Here is a 22740-nt window from a genome sequence, read left to right as displayed (position 1 = left end):
TGACAGATATTGTACACTGACAGACATTGTAAACTGACAGATATTGTAAACTGACAGATATTGAGGATGAATTCCACTTTCTTTTGATTTCACAGACTGCAGTTTTCAAACATTCCAAAAATTGGAGTGTTGTGTAAATGGGGAAATATTTTTAAATTACGTAATAATATTCGTGTACATAACATTCTCAGCAAATTCACACCTACATATATGTATGCTATGCAACATGCCAAACACTATTGTGTCTCTGCATACATGTATCCCACGACACATACGTCTTGTGTAATAAATACATATACGCAAACCGCTTGTTAATTGGGTTGTTAATTAATCAGAAACCTTTAAAATGTGACCAGTACACAAAAGACGGAAACCAGGCACGGTTTGACAAGGAAAGCTCACTTGTGTTTTCAGCTCAGGTAAGTTAAAACATATTGTTGATACATATAATATATTAAAGATTTTAAATTGTTGCACTCCCTAAAATATTTTTTGCGCGCATTAATAGGAATAATGATAAAATCGCACAGTACTACTTAGTTTCATTTCATTTTATTAAGGTATAAAATATCACTGTTATATATAATTAACTTATTATTTCGCATGAATTAAAAGTATCTTTAATTATTTGAAGTGAATATACATGCATATATGTACATTTAAATTAACAATGCTTTCCCACAAAATTAAAGCTTCACGATGTAATCACATCGGACATCAACTGTATGTTTACTTGGAGAAAATCTGACCTCTGTAAAGTTGTGATAACATGAGTATGATACGACCTCGGAGTGTCCGTCACACATTGATACATGTCATTAGTCCCACGGGATGAGCCGCGCAGCTCGAGTGAAGGTGTTACTGATCGGCGATACAGCAGTCGGGAAAACGTCTGTTCTAGTCAGATTCACCAAGGAAACCTTCGATCCCAATTTTATCGCCACCATAGGTAAATACTGTATATATATTCGTTATCAGTACAGTACTAAACAGTGCGCGCCCTCGCGTGTGTGTGTGTGTGTGTGTGCAAATTCATCGATCATGATCATATTCTAGAGCGGTCTGCGAGGGCATGAACAATAGGTGGGGTCTGTGTGCATCGAATGTGGTGAACATAATTACTACCACGGTAAAGGAAAATTTCAAGTGTACACACATGCTATGATAAAGTTACTATTTATAAAAATATTTCATCGGAGTTCATTCTGCTTACTTTCGATTTCGATCTCGACAATGACTCAGGTGCTCGTGACCTAGAAACGGAACTCCTCCGACGTTTTCTATGTCATCCTATGATAAATCAAAAGGGTAACCAATAAATACGGAAGTACCTGTTTGTGACGTCAACAGAAATAATGTTATCGAGGGTGGTTCCGTTGTGAATTTTCAGAGATGGCAAAAACATATGATTACCTGTTTAAGCTCTTATTGATAGGGGACAGTGGTGTCGGAAAAACCTGTGTGCTGTTTAGGTTCTCTGAGGATGCTTTTAATTCAACGTTTATTTCAACAATAGGTAAACAAATACAAACTCTAAGTTTAAGGGGGGTGCTTTTTATAACTAGGCTAAGTGGAGGTTCACTATCACTTGTCCACGTCCCAAGTTGAAATTTGACCACTTGTTCTTGAAAACACTTTATACAGTCCTGTTGTCCTTCCGTGTATACTCACGATGCGAAAGAGAAAGAAAAAAGAGAAAGACAGAAACGATCTGATTAATCTTTTAGGGTAGACCTATAGTGTATGTTTATATTGATGTTATGGAATAAAATGCAAAGTTGACCCTAAGTAATATCTAAGCCACTGTGGTTCACTATTAAATCCCAGACCTATATGCATCCCAGAGTTGAGTGCATTGTGGGTCAACAGAAGGAAGTAAAGTTAAGAAATATTAATGCTGATTGTGATCTGTCAATATTGTTCTAACACAGCTGGTTGCTGACAAAACTCATCCGTCTTCACCCTAACCGCTAGTCCAGAAGATGAGACCTAGCTGTCAGTGAATTTTGGGCCAGTTTTATGTATTGTGATACTTGTTAATGTTTTCATGGGACCAGTCAATGTATGGGGGTCAGCATCCTGCTTCTGTATGTTGAAATATATGTGATATTTAGATGTTGAATCATTTACATTGTTGAATAATTAGGAGTTTTAGCACTGTCTAAGGTAATTTTCTGAAGTTGTAAAGATGTAAAAATTTCAATCTAATCATCTTGGCCTTTCACCTTGGCCAACCAATTCCTGACCAGGTCTGTAGATCTCATTAAAAGTTGATAGACATTGAAGTCTTCCATTCAAACATTTATTTCATCATTTCTGATTAACTATCCTTCACCTTCACAGTTCATCACAAGTGGTGATATATAGTAAGTTAGTAACTGCCTTGTTTGTGTATGTGAGTATGTGTATGAGTATGTGTACAATCTTCACGAAAACATTTAAAACTTGCTGGCCAGTCGGACCAGTGAACTGTCTGAATTACTGGCCCACAGTGAAATTTACTGGCCCCCTAAATTTTCATATGTTTATCACATTATGGAATGCATTGTAAAATTGTACAATTTATTAATTTACTGAAACTATGGTTACTTTATGTGCTATTTTTTATTTATTTTTATTTTGATGGTAAATTTAAGCAAAGAAGACGTTTAGAATATTTAAATCCAACATTATATCTAATATGACTTACAAAAAATCTACAAGCCCGTCGGACTTTCTGATTTTTAATTTTCACTGTCAGACCCGACCGTAAAATTCACTGGCCTCGGTCTTCGGACCACTGAGTTTTCGTGAAGACTGTGTGTACGTGAGTTGTATGTGAGTGTGTGTACGTGAGTATGTGCACGTGAGTATGTGTGTGGGTGCATGTTTAACACTGAGCTTGTAGACACTCTACAGGCCACATTTTTCCTTCATTGATTTTATACTTCACATGTAGTTTTTTTATCAAGAAAGAAAGAACCCTACTGATTTTGGTTCTGAAAGGTTTAAGTTCAAGGACAATATGGAACTTCATAGAAAAAGCTGGTAGGCACTCTTATACAGGCCACATTTGTTGCTGAATTGATTTGATACTTCACAGGTAGCTTTGTTATCAGGAGGGAAAGCACCCTACTGAGTTTGGGACTTCATAGGAAAACTTTTAGACACTTATTGTAAGGGGTTATGTTCCGTCTTGTGGAGCTCTTGTTTTATTTTATCTTTTATCTTTGCAGGTATTGATTTTAAAATTAGGACAATAGAATTAGATGGTAAAAAAATCAAGTTACAGATATGGTGAGTAACATTATTACATTCCTGAGTCTGTCATTAATGCTCTCCTGTTTAAAACACTCGGATGACCGTAACCTGAGTATACTCGGATGACTGCAACACGAGTACAATCAGTGGCTGAAACCTGAGTAGACTCGAATTCCCGAGTCTGTCATTAATGCTCTCTTATTTAATACACTCAGATGACTGTAACTACATGAGTACACTCAGATGACTGTAACATGAGTACACTCAGAAACTGTAACATGAGTACACTCAGATGACTGTAACATGAGTACACTCAGATGACTAACATGAGTAAACTCAGATGACTGTAATTAAATGAGTACACTCAGATGACTGTAACACGAGTACGCTCAGAGACTGTATCACGAGTATACTAAAATGACTGTAACATGAGTACACTCAGATGACTGTAATGAGTACACTCAGATGACCATAACACGAGTACACTCAGATGACTGTAACTACAAGAGCACACTCAGATGACTGTAACACGAGTACACTCAGATGACTGTAACTACATGAGTACACTCAGAAACTGTAACACGAGTACACTCAGATGACTGTAACTAAATGAGTACACTCAGATGACTGTAACACGAGTACACTCAGATGACCATAACACGAGTACGCTCAGAGACTGTATCACGAGTATACTAAAATGACTGTAACATGAGTACACTCAGATGACTGTAATGAGTACACTCAGATGACCATAACACGAGTACACTCAGATGACTGTAGCATGAGTACACTCAGATGACTAATGAGTACACTCAGATGACTGTAATGAGTACACTCAGATGACTGTAACACGAGTACACTCAGATGACTAACACAAGTATACTCAGCTGACTGTAACACAAGTATACTCGAATGACTTAACCTGAGTATACACTGGTGACTTATTGCAATCTGTCGTGGGTTTTTTTATGCCCCCAGAATCGAAGATTTGAGGGCATGTAGTTTTTGGTCTGTCTGTGTGTCTGTGGCAAAAACCTTTAACCTTGGCCATATCTTTTACACCATAAGAGGTAAAGCTTTCATATTAGTATGTGTAGTCCATGTGGCAATACCTTTCCATTAGTAACACCAAAATCTTTGATCTGGTGACCCTAACATTGACTTACTTATAGAAAATTCAAATATAAACCATATCTTTCAAATCAAAAAGGTACTGCTTTTGTATTCAGCATGTGCAATTCTTGTGAGAAAACCTTTCCAACGATATCAGATTTTTTGACCTTATTACCTTGAATGTTTGACCTAGTTTTTGGAAATTTTCAAAAATGTTGACCTTGGTCATATCTTTTACACCATAAGGGGTAGACTTTTCATATTTGGTATGAGTATTTCTTGTAGTAAGACCTTTCCATTGGATTTTTTATTGACATACAGTCACCCAGATATAAAGTTTTTCCTCTATATTTTGACAATAGTTGATCATGTGAGAAATGTATTTCACTTTTATTGTCTGAAAAATTGGGAATTTCTAGTAATTGGGAAATGTTAGCTTATCCATTTAGGAAGGGTCATCTTATCAAACCCAATGGACAGCTCAACAAATATATTCAATAATGAATTCACAACATAGAACTTAGAAGAATGATTATTTCAAATAAAACATGGGGTCAGATCATCTTTAACTGATGAAGTTCATTATTGGTTTTGTCGGACTCGATGGATTGATAGATTGTATCTTGTTTAACATCCCTCTCTAGAATTTTTCACTCATACTGAGATGTCACCAAGACCGGTGAAGGGCTTCAAATTTAGGCCTGTGTTTGGTGCTTAAGGGCCATTTAGCAGTGAGGGTTCTCTTTACCGTGCCACACCTACTGTGACACAGGACATCCGTTTTTAAGGTCATCTCCAAGGACCCGTGACATTCACACCTAATTCCGAGCGCTTGGTGCTGGAACTGTCATCACCTGTTTTAATGACTTTTAAAAGTCTGTCGCAGCCGGGATTCGAACCCCGACCTTCCGCATGTGGGGCGAACGCTTGATCTGTAGACCACTATGGCGGTGAAGCTAACAGCAGTCTGACCATTATCAGACGCCATTTTGTCCTCATACATGTAAGAATAATAAATACTGGTCAAGCCCAACATACTTTATTGAACCAAAAATTGAGGCAATGAATCGAGCATTTATATTGAACAGTATCGATATTTCGGTGATCATTTCAGTCCTATTGTTTCGTAAAAATAAGAATGCTTTATTGATTTTAAATAATCAATATATTAATATTGGTGAAGTCGATTGATTGCTTCAATAATCACTGTTTGATTATTCATGATAATCAGTTTTGAAAATTTTTCCAATTTCACATTACTAGATGTGATATTTACATTTCAACTTGTTTTCAAATTTACGTCTTTGCAGTTAAGTTAGAAGAAAGCAGTCCGTTTAGCTTTGGGTATATACTCATTTAACAAAGGTCAATGTAGCATTACCTGCTCACCCTGAGTACAGGAAATATATCAGATGTCATAAAATGGTGGGCATTTATAATTGTTGTAAAATGGATAGAAAACATTTAGGATTATGTCAACTGAATTTTGAATCTTACCAAGTTTGAAAATGACAGTTTTACATCACAGTTAGCACAAGTGATTATATTTATTTCTTAGTAGAGTTGCTTAAATCTACTGTCTGTTAACATTTTTCATGTTTTCAAAGGCAGAGGTTTATAGTCATCACACTTTGATCATTAGGGAACAAATTGTGTTTTGATAGGTAGTGTTTGCAATGAGGCGTAGATGCAAAAAGTTTGAAAATCATGACCCTAGCTAAGGATATTTCCTATGATCTATGTAGAGAAAATGCATTATACATGTATTGTTAAGATCTTGACTCTTGGAAGTGAAAGCAGCAAACTGAGTAAGCACATTCAAATGATAAGGAAAGAAGTCGCTTCACACATAAACAACTTTGTAGAGAGGAAGCCACTTTCACACGTACTTTGTACACAAGAAGCAATTCATTTCTAGCTCACCAGAATGTTTCTGATCAAAATTTGTTTTGCATTACACTTCTGTAATTCTATATCACATTTTAAAGATATACCACGATATACTATAAGATATATACAGAATGTTTGTTGGGAAATTTTTTAAAAAATGTTTGGTATTGATCTGTCTACTGTCTGTAAACTTTTCACATTTTTTACATCTCAAGAACCAGTGGACCAAAAGGCACTGTATATATTACATATATACTGATATAATGACGAGATCATCACATACATAAGTGCTGTATATATTACATATATACTGATATAATGACGAGATCAGCACATACATAAGTGCTGTATATATTACATATATACTGATATAATGACGAGATCAGCACATACATAAGCGCTGTATATATTACATATATACTGATATAATGACGAGATCAGCACATACATAACTTAATTTGCATGACGTTACATTGAAGAAAGTGACTATAAAATACCCCAATTTTGAAGACATGGTATTTGAATACTATGAAATATATAAAGAAAAGAAAAACAATTACAAATAGCACAAATCCTGGGTAATATTTCATATCAAAATCAATCATTTTTAAGACTAGGCCATATCTGGTGGTTTAATTTTTTTTTGTGGGTCGAATCCTTTGCCACACAGTGACAGCATCCTTGAGTAAATTAGGGGGATTCTAGTTTGCTAAAATGAATAAACATGGCCCCTTCCAAGAGGAGATAATTACACAATTCTAAAATTAAAGTGGGGTCTTTTAAAAGTCTTCCTTTTTTAAAAGAACCACTAAATCATTGGCTCAAAACTTGCTTATAAGCTTCCTTGTAGAATAGAAATTTAAGTTTGTTCAAAGCATGATCCCTGAACACAGAATGGAGTTTTGAAGGGTACAGTTTGTCAAATTATCATGCAATGATCTTCATGTAGTATGAATTGCAGTTTGTTCATGCTATGGCTCCTAGGGGTCAGGGAATGGACCACAGAAGGGGTTCAGAGATGGTCATAGAAATAAGTAAGACAATTATTTCAAAATTGTCTTCTCAGATACTAATGGCAAGGTTTGATTTATTTTTGGGTCACTATTAATGTTCATGTCAAATTTCTATAGGAGAAGAATGACTGGGTGTGTTAGTGCATGCTTCTCTTGTTTTCTGTAGGGACACTGCCGGACAGGAGAGGTTCCGAACCATTACAACAGCATACTACAGAGGGGCTATGGTAAGGACCATTTATACACAATGTTAATAGATGTACAGTCTATTCATCAGTTCATTAAGTATCATTTGTATTTATCTTCCTCTAAATTGCAAGCATTTTTAGAACTGTTGTATCAACTATTCAAGTGATTTTTGTAGATGAATTTCAATCTTTGTACAACACAAAACTTTTTTCTGCACAGTATTCAGGTGTTATTATGTCTCTATGTTATTCAATTGCCACCTCAAAATGTTCATACAAAAAATTACTAACATGTCCTTACTATTGTACTCTTATATCAAGACTTACGTCCAGAGATTTATTATAGCCCGCCCATTCAAACTGAAAATTCAATGAATTATGCCTGATTATTAACCATGTTCAGATACCAGTCAATTCAGGCCTCATTTATTAACTTTGTTCAGATGCCAGTCAATTCAGACCTCATTTATTAACCATGTTCAGATGCCAGTCAATTCACACCTCATTTATTAACCATGTTCAGATACCAGTCAATTCAGGCCTCATTTATTAACTGTGTTCAGATGCCAGTCAATTCAGACCTCATTTATTAACCATGTTCAGATGCCAGTCAATTCACACCTCATTTATTAACCATGTTCAGATACCAGTCAATTCAGGCCTCATTTATTAACTGTGTTCAGATGCCAGTCAATTCAAACCTCATTTATTAACCGTGTTCAGATGCCAGTTAATTCACACCTCATTTATTAACCATGTTCAGATACCAGTCAATTCAGGCCTCATTTATTAACTGTGTTCAGATGCCAGTCAATTCAGACCTCATTTATTAACCGTGTTCAGATGCCAGTCAATTCAGACCTCATTTATTAACCGTGTTCAGACACCTCATTTATTAACCGTGTTCAGATGCCAGTCAATTCACACCTCATTTATTCCCAATTTCATGTTTTCATTTAGAAGTGTTATCTATTTTGTTTTAAAGAAGTTTGAATTCTTTAATGAATTTAAGTTTTCATTGTATATCAAAATTAAGTTTCAATACTCAAAAAGTAATCTACAGGTAGATTAGCTAATTAATCTAATTAATGTATATATTTTAGCTTGCTAGATGGATTTCCAAAGAGCTATTATCATGACCCCTGTGTCAATCTCGCACTGTAAGGAAAAACTTGGCTGTATCGTTTCACCCAAAGTGGATAGGACTTTGATATTTCACATGTAAATGTCTCATCACCCGATCTTTCATTTGGTATCAAGGCTTGTGACCTAGGGACCTCTGCTTTGGACTTGGACTGACTTTTCAAAAACTATAATCTTGGCTTCCTGGTTTATGTTTTGAAGCAAGGGGAGAGAACTGTAATATTTCACATTAAATGCCTTAATTATGACAAGGCCTTTTAATTGGTACCAAGACTTTTGACCTTTATCTTGGACTTTGACCTACTTTTCCAGAACTTAAACCTTGACTATGTTTTTTGAACCAAGATGATAGAGTGAGTAGGCAAGCTATGTTGTCCTCCAACATCTCTTATTTTATTGTTTGCGTGTTACAACCAACACAAAGACCAGTGTTTTTCATTTCCCAATTTTTCTCTAGAGATTGACCGCTAAATTGTAACATATAAAGTTAATGTTTTTCTTTTCAGGGAATTATGTTAGTTTATGACATCACGAACGAGAAATCATTTGAAAACATCCGTAATTGGATTCGCAATATTGAAGAGGTGAGTGTTCAGTGGACCGTGGTCTGGTTATGTAAGTGTTCATTCTTCTGTCAGTGACAGTGAGTTCAGTGGACCGTGGTCAGGGTATGTAAGTGTTCATTCTTCTGTCAGTGACAATGAGTTCAGTGGACCGTGGTCAGGTTATGTAAGTGTTCATTCTTCTGTCAGTGACAGTGAGTTCAGTGGACCGTGGTCAGGGTATGTAAGTGTTAATTCTTCTGTCAGTGACAGTGCATTCAGTGGACCGTGGTCAGGTTATGTAAGTGTTCATTCTTCTGTCAGTAACAATGAGTTCAGTGGACCGTGGTCAGGTTATGTAAGTGTTCATTCTTCTGTCAGTGACAGTGAGTTCAGTGGACCATGGTCAGGTTATGTAAGTGTTAATTCTTCTGTCAGTGACAGTGAGTTCAGTGGACCATGGTCAGGTTATGTAAGTGTTCATTCTTCTGTCAGTGACAGTGAGTTTAGTGGACCATGGTCAGGTTATGTAAGTGTTAATTCTTCTGTCAGTGACAGTGAGTTCAGTGGACCGTGGTCAGGTTATGTAAGTGTTAATTCTTCTGTCAGTGACAGTGAGTTCAGTGGACCATGGTCAGGTTATGTAAGTGTTCATTCTTCTGTCAGTGACAGTGAGTTCAGTGGACCATGGTCAGGTTATGTAAGTGTTCATTCTTCTGTCAGTGACAGTGAGTTCAGTGGACCATGGTCAGGTTATGTAAGTGTTCATTCTTCTGTCAGTGACAGTGAGTTCAGTGGACCGTGGTCAGGTTATGTAAGTGTTCATTCTTCTGTCAGTGACAGTGAGTTTAGTGGACCGTGGTCAGGGTATGTAAGTGTTCATTCTTCTGTCAGTGACAGTGCATTCAGTGGACCGTGGTCAGGTTATGTAAGTGTTCATTCTTCTGTCAGTAACAATGAGTTCAGTGGACCGTGGTCAGGTTATGTAAGTGTTCATTCTTCTGTCAGTGACAGTGAGTTCAGTGGACCATGGTCAGGTTATGTAAGTGTTCATTCTTCTGTCAGTGACAGTGAGTTCAGTGGACCATGGTCAGGTTATGTAAGTGTTAATTCTTCTGTCAGTGACAATGAGTTTAGTGGACCATGGTCAGGGTATGAAAGTGTTAATTCTTCTGTCAGTGACAGTGAATTCAGTGGACCGTGGTCAGGTTATGTAAGTGTTCATTCTTCTGTCAGTGACAGTGAGTTTAGTGGACCGTGGTCAGGTTATGTAAGTGTTCATTCTTCTGTCAGTGACAGTGCATTCAGTGGACCATGGTCAGGTTATGTAAGTGTTCATTCTTCTGTCAGTGACAATGAATTCAGTGGACCGTGGTCAGGTTATGTAAGTGTTCATTCTTCTGTCAGTGACAGTGCATTCAGTGGACCATGGTCAGGGTATGTAAGTGTTCATTCTTCTGTCAGTGACAATGAATTCAGTGGACCGTGGTCAGGTTATGTAAGTGTTCATTCTTCTGTCAGTGACAGTGCATTCAGTGGACCGTGGTCAGGTTATGTAAGTGTTCATTCTTCTGTCAGTGACAGTGCATTCAGTGGACCGTGGTCAGGGTATGTAAGTGTTCATTCTTCTGTCAGTGACAATGAGTTTAGTGGACCATGGTCAGGTTATGTAAGTGTTCATTCTTCTGTCAGTGACAATGAGTTTAGTGGACCATGGTCAGGTTATGTAAGTGTTCATTCTTCTGTCAGTGACAGTGCATTCAGTGGACCGTGGTCAGGTTATGTAAGTGTTCATTCTTCTGTCAGTGACAATGAGTTTAGTGGACCGTGGTCAGGTTATGTAAGTGTTCATTCTTCTGTCAGTGACAGTGAATTCAGTGGACCGTGGTCAGGTTATGTAAGTGTTAATTCTTCTGTCAGTGACAATGAGTTTAGTGGACCGTGGTCAGGTTATGTAAGTGTTCATTCTTCTGTCAGTGACAATGAGTTTAGTGGACCATGGTCAGGGTATGTAAGTGTTCATTCTTCTTTCAGTGACAGTGAGTTTAGTGGACCGTGGTCAGGTTATGTAAGTGTTCATTCTTCTGTCAGTGACAATGAGTTTAGTGGACCGTGGTCAGGTTATGTAAGTGTTAATTCTTCTGTCAGTGACAATGAGTTTAGTGGACCATGGTCAGGTTTTGTAAGTGTTCATTCTTCTGTCAGTGACAGTGAGTTTAGTGGACCATGGTCAGGTTATGTAAGTGTTCATTCTTCTGTCAGTGACAATGAGTTTAGTGGACCATGGTCAGGTTATGTAAGTGTTCATTCTTCTGTCAGTGACAATGAGTTTAGTGGACCATGGTCAGGTTATGTAAGTGTTCATTCTTCTGTCAGTGACAGTGCATTCAGTGGACCGTGGTCAGGGTATGAAAGTGTTAATTCTTCTGTCAGTGACAATGAATTCAGTGGACCATGGTCAGGGTATGAAACTCAGAAAAAGAAAAATCCGATGGACCAGCAGGGCTGACTATTAAAAAAATCTGCCAGCTCTGCTGTAAACCATCAAGTTTGCAGAATTGATGCATGTGCTTGTATTTCTTAAAAGTTAATTTGTTGTAGATAAGCTTTATTTTCTTCACTTGATTATTAAGCAGAAAGGGATCCTTTTCAAATTTTCCCAATTTGAACATTTTACGCATCAATTTTACCAATTCTACGAACCATGGACCCAGTGTGAAAATGGTAGGAAAACCCCTGAATATAAAGGAAAACCTCATGAAAGAAATCCCCTGAATATAAAGAAAAACCTCATGAAAGAAAACCCCTGAATATAAAGGAAAACCTCGTGAAAGAAATCAAGAACATACCACAAGGATGCAGTTTGTCAAATTCTGAATATTTAAACCTCCTCATGTAGTGTAGATTCAAACTTGTTCACATCATATCACTATGATTCTGGATGAGGCCATGGTAGGACTGTATTGTTCAACATATTTATGTAATTTGGAAAATTCTGCAATCTTTTCAAGAACCACAATGTCCATATTACAGTGCTAGAACCATTGTTGTACTTAACTAGCTTGACACAGATGATAGAAAATCAAACTATAGTGCATGGGCCATTTTAGAATTTGTTCAATTTTGGTGTTATATTCTGTTTTACAGCATGCCTCACAAGATGTTGACAAGATGATCCTAGGTAACAAATGTGACATGAATGATAAAAGGGTGGTCTCCAAGGAGAAGGGGGAGGCGGTAAGTACCATACTCACAGAATCGGGGGGGGGGGGGGGGGGGGGGGGGGGGGGGGCAGTAAATACGATACTCCCAGAATCAGTAAGTACCACACTCGCAGAATCAGAGTGTTCAGAAGAAGAGGGGGGTAGGCAGTAACTATGGAATACACAAGGTTCATTTCAGCATAAATATTCATGTTTAAAGAAAGTTAGTAAATTAATCCACATTAAAAGATTTTGGAGAATTTGTCCTTGTTGTCAGGTTCATTCCTGATACTTTGATGGTTATACTAAAAGATAGTCTTGTAAACAACTTATTTACCATACAGAAAATTACATGTACGATTTGACAAGAATGTGTTTTTTGTACATGTTAGCTGGCAATAGAACATGGAATCAAGTTTATGGAGACGAGTGCCAAGGCCAGCATTAACGTAGAGGAGGCTTTCTTCACGCTGGCTAGGGACATCAAGGCAAAGATGGACCGAAAATTGGTGGGTAGTATCATACAATATGGATATACTAGTAGAATGCGTGTTCATCATCCCACAGGTATATGATTAGAAGAATGTGTGTATTTTCCCCACAGATATCAGTTGGTAGCATATGTTTATTAGTCCCTTACCTGCAGTTTGTAAAACCAAATGGGGACTATAAAGTTTCTTCTCCATTTATCTGTCTGTCTGTCTGTCAAGTCTGTCCTATTAGTTTTCCAGACTTGATTATTTCCGTCATGCAGAAAATCCTACATGTAGATTTGTATGAAAGCATACTTACATAATGAATATTGAAGTTTGTTCACATAATGAGTCCAAAGCCAGAATGGGTTCAAACTCAGAAGTAGAAATATGCAAGACATTTCTTCAGTAATCACTTAAGTAAGAGCAACTTGTCAAATTAATATTCATTCATCATAATTATAGTTTATACACTACACAGCCTCAATAGAGGCTCAAAGCATTTACATAGGAATATATACAGACTCTGAAGCGTGCTACTACACCTAAAAAGCATGCAAGTTCTATATTGTTTTAAAAGCGTTTTGTTTTGTGAAAGAAGCCCATCATTTTATGTACAGATTAGCATGTGAGAAGAATGAAATGAGTATTTGTGGAAGAAACGCATGGTTTTGTGTATAAAGCATGTGAGAATCATGTAAAAAAAACATTTTATTTTGTGTAATTACTGGATCATTCGATGTAGAAGTGTGTAATTATTGTGTGTAAAGCATACTGTACGACTTACAAACAAGAATGGTGTAATGAGTGCATCGTATTGAAAACTTGAAGAAGCCGCATAGTATTCTGACTATAAGAAGGCCAAAGTGTGTGAATAATTTGTGTAAACGGTGTGAGAATTATGTAGAAATTGTATCTTTTCATGTAGAAAGCTTTCCATTTTGTTCAAGCAATGTTTCATTCCATATAAGAAATGTCATATCTTGAGAAAAGTGTTGTTTTTTTTTGTGAGAGGTGTTCTATTTCATGTGAGAGGCATTTCATTTCATGTGAGAAGTGTTTTATTTCATGTGAGAAGAGTTTCATTTCATGTGAGAAAAGTTTCATTTCATGTGAGAAGAGTTTCATTTCATGTGAGGAGAGATTCATTTCTTGTGAGGAGAGTTTCAATTCATGTGAGAAAAGTTTCATTTCATGTGAGAAGAGTTTCATTTCATGTGAGAAGTGTTTTATTTCATATAAGAAGAGTTTCATTTCATGTGAGAAGCATTTCATTTCAAGTGAGAGATGTAAGAAGCTGGCGGTTAGTGTAGTTGTATATTCAGGGTCTGTGGGAAATTTCTCTCAAAGTTTTTTGAAGTTTTACTTTGTGATGCATGATTTTTTTTTTTCATTTTGACACTCAAGAATAAATATAGTACAATATATCACTTAAATATGCAAGATTCTTCTTGTAAATTCCAAATCAAGCATCATTTGATGGACAACATGCATGGACTTGTATTTATGGAATGCAATTCACTATAAATAGAAATTAAAGAAAATGTGGATCTGATTGTTTTGGTAATTTATAACAAAACTTTTTGCCCATATGATATTTTGTGGATTTCATCCACAATTTCTCTCATATTATTGATATTTGTTTTACAGGAATCCTCAAATGCACAAGCAAAAAATGCAGCTGGAATAACACCAGGAAAAACACAGGCCAAGAAGTCAGGGTGGAGGTGTACAATATTGTGATGTCACTGGTTAGTGTGATAGTGTTAAGTAAAAACTGACATTTAATCGACTGTTAATGAGACAATTGAGACGGAGAAAACGGTTGGTCAATTATGAACATGTGATATTGAACCCAGTCATATGAAGGGGACAGTGTCTAGCATAATCCAGGACAACATGACTGTGTGATTTTACATCATCTACCAGATTGCTGTATATTTTTGCTTGTTCATCAGGAAAAGATTTTGGTTAACACCCCTGTTTATATTTGTATTCTTAATTATGTCAAGTGTACGTCGTCGTGACATACCCAGTGCATGATGCACTGTGTTGATGCTGACTCTGTAGAATGTCTGACTATGACAGGTCTGCTGTATATTCAAGTTTATAAAACAGGTACGTTTGTATATCACATGTCTTCATGTATATGCAAAATGGAAGTTAAAATTATTAAACTCAGTAAGTTAATTTTTTTCGTTATCATTAACAAATATTTTGTACCTTTTTTTTGGAATTTTTTTCCCATTGTCAGAAAAAAGATCGTTTTTTTCCCTTCACAATGTACTTGAATTTTTGAACTGTACAAATAATGTACATGTCATTATTATACTTATTTCTTCTCAATAATGGCACAGGAACTTACTTTTTAAAAAGAAGTATAAATGGATGTGATAGTTATTATTCTGTTCATGATGTAACTGTCATGACGTTCATGCGAAATTGTAGATGAATTTTTGTGATTTGATTGGTTAACGTCTTCAGGTCACGTGATAGTGATTCTGCCATGGACAGGTCATGATCTGATTGCTCATCAGGCACCGTGATGTCATACATTTTGTGGCCTTTATGATGTAGACCTTTTCTGTGTACTTCTCATTACACCTGTACATAATGAGGACTGTTGGGGATCCTGTAAGACATTGAGGTAATAAATGACTGCATCTGGAGGTCGTTTCTCTATAGAAACATGAACGATCATAATCTTGTTTGACTTGTTCCTCTATTGAAATGCTCTGTAAAGATGGATGAACATCATGTTGCTTTTTTACGTAAAAATGAATACATCAAAATAAATATTTAAAGAAAACCTGTTTGCGTTGGTTGTAATATACATCTGTCAGACTGTTACTCTGGAACACATTCTCTCATTCCTCTCTTTCTCTTCTCTCTCTCTGTCATGTATACTGAAGATTTGTAATTGATAGATATACATGTATTAGTTGTCCTACACATGTAGCATTTCTTTAATCCATCTTTGTGTTGCCGTGGAAGAGTAAAGCATTAAATGATCATATCATTAGCCAGCAATTGTCATAACACATGTAATACTATGTATATTCTTTAATGCTGAAGAATATGTCTTATTGATTGATTGATTGTATCTTATTTAACGTCCCTCTCGATAATTTTTCACTCATTTGGAGACGTCACTAATACCTGTGAAGGGCTTCAAATTTAGGCCTATGCTTGGCACTTACGGCCATTGAGCAGTGAGGGTTCTTCAACATGCCACACCTACTGTGACACAGGACATCTGTTTTTAAGGTCATCTCCGAGGACCCGTGACATTCACACCTGGTGCCGAGCGTTTGGCGATGGAACTGTCACTACCTGTATTAACGACTTAGGTCTGTCACAGCTGGGATTCGAACCCCGACCTTCCACATGCAGGGCAAACGCTCTACCTCTAGACCACCGTGGCGGTCACATGTCTTATGGCATGCATGTATTGACATGCAATTATACACAACAACTGTATGAAAGGTGAAGATAATGAACAGTGATCAATCTCCTATAAGCAATACGAAAAAGAGGAGTTGGACTGACACAGACAAAATCAGTGTGCCAAGAACGGCCCAACAATCGGTATGAAACAAGTCAGACAGCATTTGACCAAATGATAGGTTATATTGGCAAACTACATATAGATTGTTATAACAACCTTAGAATTTGCAAAATGCTGACTTTAAACGAGACTGTTGAAACCTCTGAACCATCATCTTGTTTGTCAGTGGCCTGTCTCGATTTAAAAACTGATCATGCGCAGAACAAGCTCTTGCATATCGAATCAGTTGAGAGATATAAACACCATATGCAGGTGATAATGGAATATTACTACATAAATATGGGAAGTTGATGATACACAATGTATATTGAATCAACATATGAATGAAAATTAGCATTGTTAAGGTTGACCTATACTCGGCCTTAAATGGACTCAATCATGAAAAAATAGCCTTTATAAGATAGATATATATTCCAGAAATAGATAAACATTGAAAAATATATATGTTAACATGCTATTTTCATTGTTATTGCTTCTCAAAAGTAAGTACCCCATCCACATATAATCAGCATTAATGAAAATGTATTCCTCCATCTTATTTTTCTTAATAATTATTATTTTCCCACACAAATGGGCTGTAATAAGCAACATAGACTATATACCCATTATTTAATGATATGTAATCATTTATTTTAAAAAATTTGAATAGCTATTTTCATAATGTACACTTTGTGAGCCCAAACATGTTAAAACAAATACTGTTGAAAATGCCATTTGATGTCAATATTGGTCTTTTCCCCGAATTTTTATGGACTAAACTTTGAATAAATTGTTTCCAATTTACAGATTATTATCTCAGAAAAAGGATTTGCGTAAGAAAATTATATGTTGACATATCATTTTAAAAGCTATAAGCTCTACAACAAGTACACCCTCCCCCCAAAAAAAATCTTGAATTATACATTATGATATATTCATACGACATGTGAAATTTGGGTATATTTACAACCTTGGATAATAATTTGAACTATGTTAAACTAAAATATTATAAGATACATGTGGTTTGCAATTAGATTTTACATTTTATCAGAAAATAAATTCTAGAAGAGTGTATTCACAATGTGAAAGTAAAAAGTAACAAACTGAATTTTAATAGTTTTGCTTATTATGATTAATGCATGTGTGTTATATCTTTTATCATGAAATCATTTGCATGTACATAAATTGGATATACGTACATGTACACCACTTACGCCGATCTATGTAGATGCAATCTCAATAAGGAAATAATCGCGCGATCGCGTTATACAGATGCCACCCCAAATAATTTTGAACAAAAGGAGAGGGGATGAGGAAAAAATGACAAATTTATGACGGTCGGTGAAATAAAACAAATTATTTGCAGCCGTTCTTTGAAGCTTGCGTCAATATCTGCAACATTGGAGCAGCGAACACAACTACGGTATCTGTGGTTATTGGAGCAGCGGAGTGTGAACTTTTATTTTTACACAAGCTTACCATGTATTTGTTCATGATATAATTTGGATTCAACAGCTGCGTAGTTTTGAATTAGCGATTATTACGCTCGAGAATTTTTTACTCATATGGAGACGTCACCATTGCCGGTGAAGGACTGCAAAACTTAGACCTATGCTCGACGCCGACGGCCTTTGAGTAGGGCTTTTTAGCGTGTCACACCTGCTGTGACACGGGGTTTCGGTTTTTGCGGTCTCATATCCGAAGGACCGTCCCATTTAGTCGCCTCTTGCGACAAACATGGGGTACTGAGGACCTATTTTAACCCGGATCCTCACAAAAGAAATAATATTATCATGGTACTGGTGGAAATATGAATTGGTCCCCCTTTCCCATCCGTCTCTCCAACTTTCTGATGCCTGCGTAATTCCATATGTTGAACATGGATCATTGTAAAAACTTTTACATACATGAGTAGTCAAAGTACCTCACGGACGCCCTCATCCGCTAAAATGTCTGTTCTCCAACCGATTTTTTTTCTAAGTTTAAATCATCTTTAGCCCCCCCCCCCTTTTTTTTTTAGTAATACAAACTTTGACCGCAGCTGATAAGATTCATATCGCCATGTAAAAATCAAACCAATATCTTTAAAATATCACATTTCGGAAAACGGACGCGTGGTTTCGCATTTACATTTGATCGTGACGTAGGCCGAGTATAGGTCTACTTTAATAGATAAAACGTTATTGATATATCTAAATGTCGCATTGAAGGCCACAGCAAGAAGTTTTTTCTTTTCACGTAGAAGTTTTTGAATAAATTCTACTTCATATGAATATAAACACAGGTCAGCTAACAAAGGAGCACAAATCGTGCCCATGGGAATTCCAACAGACTGTTGATCATTGAGACATATTGATCACCAAAGATTACGAAGATATTGTGAATGAAGAACTCCAGCATATTTTTTTATTTCAACTTCAGAGTACTTCTGCATGGAATCAGAGTGGTGTTTAACAAAGCAATTCTTTGGATGACTAATCACTAGATAAGAATATTTCCGTTTTCCATTTTTGTTGAAGAAGCAACTCTCTATAACGTCAAACAGTCTAGTGTTTAAATTATCTTGAGGAATGGTCGTGCAAAGTGTTGGAAAAGTCATACGTTTTGAATGTTGATTTGAGATTAGCTTTGAAATTTCAAGTTTACTAAAAGTACTTTAGAATTTTTTAGAATCCACATATGATTTATACCACTTTTGGCATATGTAGTGGCACAGTACGTTTGAAGTTTCTCCTCCACAACTGTTAATTTTTCGTGGGGAGCAAAGATAGGGGCTTGGTAGAACACTTAATAAAATACATATACTGGATCCAGCAATGTATCTTTGTTTGTAAGGGTTTTTATGAAGTTTAGTAATCCAATTATAGGTACGGTAACTTATATTCACCCGACCCATTAACTGGTATATTAAATGTGTTTTAAACTGAAGCGTGATTTTGAAGAATTTCATCTTTTGAAAGGGAAGTTATACCCGGTAGTTGTGGAGATGTCATAACTGGTGATGACTTTTGATATACCCGGTAGTTGTGGACATATCATTACTGGTGATGTCTTTTGATATACCCGGTAGTTGTGGAAAAGTCATAACTGGTGATGTCTTTTGATATACCCGGTAGTTGTGGACATGTCATAATTGGTGATGACTTTTGATACACCCGGTAGTTGTAGAGATGTCATTACTGTTGATGACTTTTGATATACCCGGTAGTTGTGGACATGTCATAATTGGTGATGACTTTTGATATACCCGGTAGTTGTAGAGATGGCATTACTGGTGATGACTTTTGATATACCCGGTAGTTGTGGACAAATCATTACTGGTGATGTCTTTTGATATACCCGGTAGTTGTAGACATGTCATTGCTGGTGATGACTTTTGATATACCCGGTAGTTGTAGAGATGTTATTACTGGTGATGTCTTTTGGTATACCCGGTAGTTGTAGAGATGTCATTACTATTGATGAATTTTGGTATACCCGGTAGTTGTAGAGATGTCATTACTATTGATGAATTTTGATATACCCGGTAGTTGTAGAGATGTCATTACTATTGATGATTTTTGCTATACCCGGTAGTTGTGGACAAATCATTACTGGTGATGTCTTTTGATATACCCGGTAGTTGTAGACATGTCATTGCTGGTGATGACTTTTGATATACCCGGTAGTTGTAGAGATGTTATTACTGGTGATGTCTTTTGATATACCCGGTAGTTGTAGAGATGTCATTACTGGTGATGTCTTTTGATATACCCGGTAGTTGTAGAGATGTCATTACTGGTGATGACTTTTGATATACCCGGTAGTTGTAGAGATGTCATTACTGGTGATGACTTTCGATATACCCGGTAGTTGTAGAGATGTCATTACTGGTGATGACTTTCGATATACCCGGTAGTTGTAGAGATGTCATTACTGGTGATGTCTTTTGATATACCCGGTAGTTGTAGACATGTCATTGCTGGTGATGACTTTTGATATACCCGGTAGTTGTAGAGATGTCATTACTGGTGATGACTTTTGATATACCCGGTAGTTGTAGATATGTCATTGCTGGTGATGACTTTTGATATACCCGGTAGTTGTGGAGATGTCATTACTGGTGATGTCTTTTGATATACCCGTTAGCTGAGAATGACGACTAGAAATAACTTCTTTTAACAGGTTCAAAATTCCGAGAGCTCGATCTTTCCATTAGTGACAGAATTTCATCTCTATTATGAATTCTGTAAAAGATTATGCCAGACGATGAGCTAAATATGAAGAAGAGGAACTTGTCACATATTGTACACATGAAAACAAAAATGTGTACCACTTATCCTTCTGTGTTTAGTTAATTCAGAGGTAATGAAATAGATAGGTTATATGTGAAATCTGTATTTATTGGTCCCAGTTGACAAAGCTTGTAATAACAAGTTGTCTTTGTTCTACAACTTAATCGAATTTGGCTTTAATTCCACATTTGGTCATTCAAGTTCCCTTTTTAAAGACCACAAGCAATTACATCGCTTGGGTTCGAATTTACTACTCTTTAACAATTCGAATCCAAGTGATACAATTGCCTGTGCCAAAGACGAGTTTCTTCAAAAATCGTATTTCAGTTTTAAACACATTTGATATTCCAGTCAATGGAACAAATGAATATGATTTACTGTACCTACATTGGGTTCCCAAACATCACAAAAACCATTACAAATGCATTTATAACCAGGATCTCTTTAATTTTCTACCAACCCCTATCTTTACACCTCACGATAATATTAATTAGGCCTACTGTGAAGGAGAAACTTCAGAAGTATTGTGCCCCAAGTACAGGAAGTGTTGTGATCAATTGTAGATTCTCAAAATTTCTAAAGAACTTTTGTCGCAAAACTTTTCCCAAATCAACAGCATCAAAACGTAAGAATTTTAAACACTTTACATGATTTACCAAATATAAAGTGTCCAGTTGCACAAAAGTTAAAGTTTAACTGACATTTAACCAAGTGATAGAGTGATGTCTCTTGATCAGGTAAACGGGGTAATCCGTAGTCAAAATCAGTGTGCCAAGAACGGCCTAGCAATAGGTATTAACCATGTCAGACAGCATTTGACCCAATGATAGGTTGTATTGACAAACTAGATCAATATAATGACCATAAAATTTGCCAAATGTTGATTTTAAACGAGACTCTTAAAACCCATGTAACATTAACTTGTTGTCAATACATGTAGTTGCCTCGATTTAAAAACTGATCATATGCATAACAAGCTCTTGCATATCAAATCAACTGAGAGATATAATCGCCATATGCAGGTGATAATGGAATATTGCTATATTAATGTGGAAAGTTTACGATGGAGAAGCTGAAATCATCCCGTTTGTCATTAAGTTGAGTTGTTGTTTGCCATTAATATCGATTTTCAATAAAATATCTTAAGTATGAAGCAGATGTGGAGGACTCAGTGTTGTCTTTTATTTCGAGTTCATAGGGATAAATCGAGTGGTGTTTAACAAAGTAATTTTTTTGGGTGACTGATCACTAGATAGGAATATTTCCTTTTTCCATTTTTGTTTAAGAAGCAACTGTCTATGATGATAAAAAGTCTAGTCTTTAATTTATCGTGAGGAATGGTCGTGTAAAGTCACATGCTGTTGATTTGAGAAAAGTTTTGTGATTTCAAATTTATTATAAGTTCTTTAAAAGTTTTTGGAATCTACATTTGATTTATACCACTTCTGGTATATACGTATACGAGGGCTGTTCGATATGTAATGTGTATTGTACCACAGCGCGATAACACTTTGCACAATTTCGTGGATGATGATACTACTGCATAGCTCTATTAAAGCTGACATGAATTAATAAATATAGTATAATTCTATATGTCCGCCATATTTCTTTGCTAATCCGCCATATTAGTTGGATATTCTATTGTTATATGTATCAGGGTTCGCATGGTATATAAGGGGACGAGTTTTGCTACGCTTCATTTCACATCAGTGTCTTCGATTTACCTGTGCATGTAGCTTCGACAGGTAACACGTACATCTCCGATACTAATTTATAGGACATCAAGAAGAAATGAAATCACGTTTTGAAACACCATGCAGTGCTCAAAATTACAATAAACATATCGTACAGTAGTAAATCATTCTAAAAGCTTTGGATAAATAGATATAGAATGCCTTTTCTTTACGTGAATGTGCGTGCATTTGCAATAAATATGTCAAAACTATACAAAAACGCGGAGAAATATTTCATCTATTATCTAGATCTATTGATGAAACGGAATAAGCAAAGGGTATAAAATCTATACCATTCACACTTACTTCAAGCAAAATGCAAATACATAGATGCTACTGTACGTATAAAGAAGACATGGTCATGTACGATCGTCATGAAAA

At 36.2% G+C, this 22740-nt stretch overlaps 1 protein-coding gene across 2 annotated transcripts; it reads left to right on the top strand.

The window, feature by feature from the left end:
• Nucleotides 1-292: 292 nt before the first annotated feature.
• Nucleotides 293-15614, top strand: LOC125661156 (ras-related protein Rab-8A-like). 2 transcript variants are annotated; one of them, XM_048893037.2, is made up of 8 exons: nucleotides 293-419; nucleotides 693-949; nucleotides 3216-3276; nucleotides 7423-7483; nucleotides 9094-9171; nucleotides 12277-12366; nucleotides 12725-12841; nucleotides 14456-15614. In XM_048893037.2, the coding sequence occupies exons 2-8, from the start codon at nucleotides 832-834 to the stop codon at nucleotides 14546-14548; spliced, it is 618 nt and encodes a 205-aa protein (XP_048748994.1). In that variant the 5' UTR covers nucleotides 293-419; nucleotides 693-831; the 3' UTR covers nucleotides 14549-15614. The 2 variants fall into 2 exon arrangements, with proteins under 2 accessions (XP_048748994.1, XP_056003005.1); XM_056147030.1 differs by lacking the exons at nucleotides 293-419; nucleotides 693-949 and adding an exon at nucleotides 1298-1516.
• Nucleotides 15615-22740: the final 7126 nt, after the last annotated feature.

The sequence above is a fragment of the Ostrea edulis genome, chromosome 8, assembly GCF_947568905.1.
Source record: "Ostrea edulis chromosome 8, xbOstEdul1.1, whole genome shotgun sequence".
Lineage (NCBI taxonomy): Eukaryota > Metazoa > Mollusca > Bivalvia > Ostreida > Ostreidae > Ostrea > Ostrea edulis.
The sequence above is the reverse complement of the archived record's forward strand: the minus strand, read 5'-3'. Positions and strand labels throughout refer to the sequence as shown.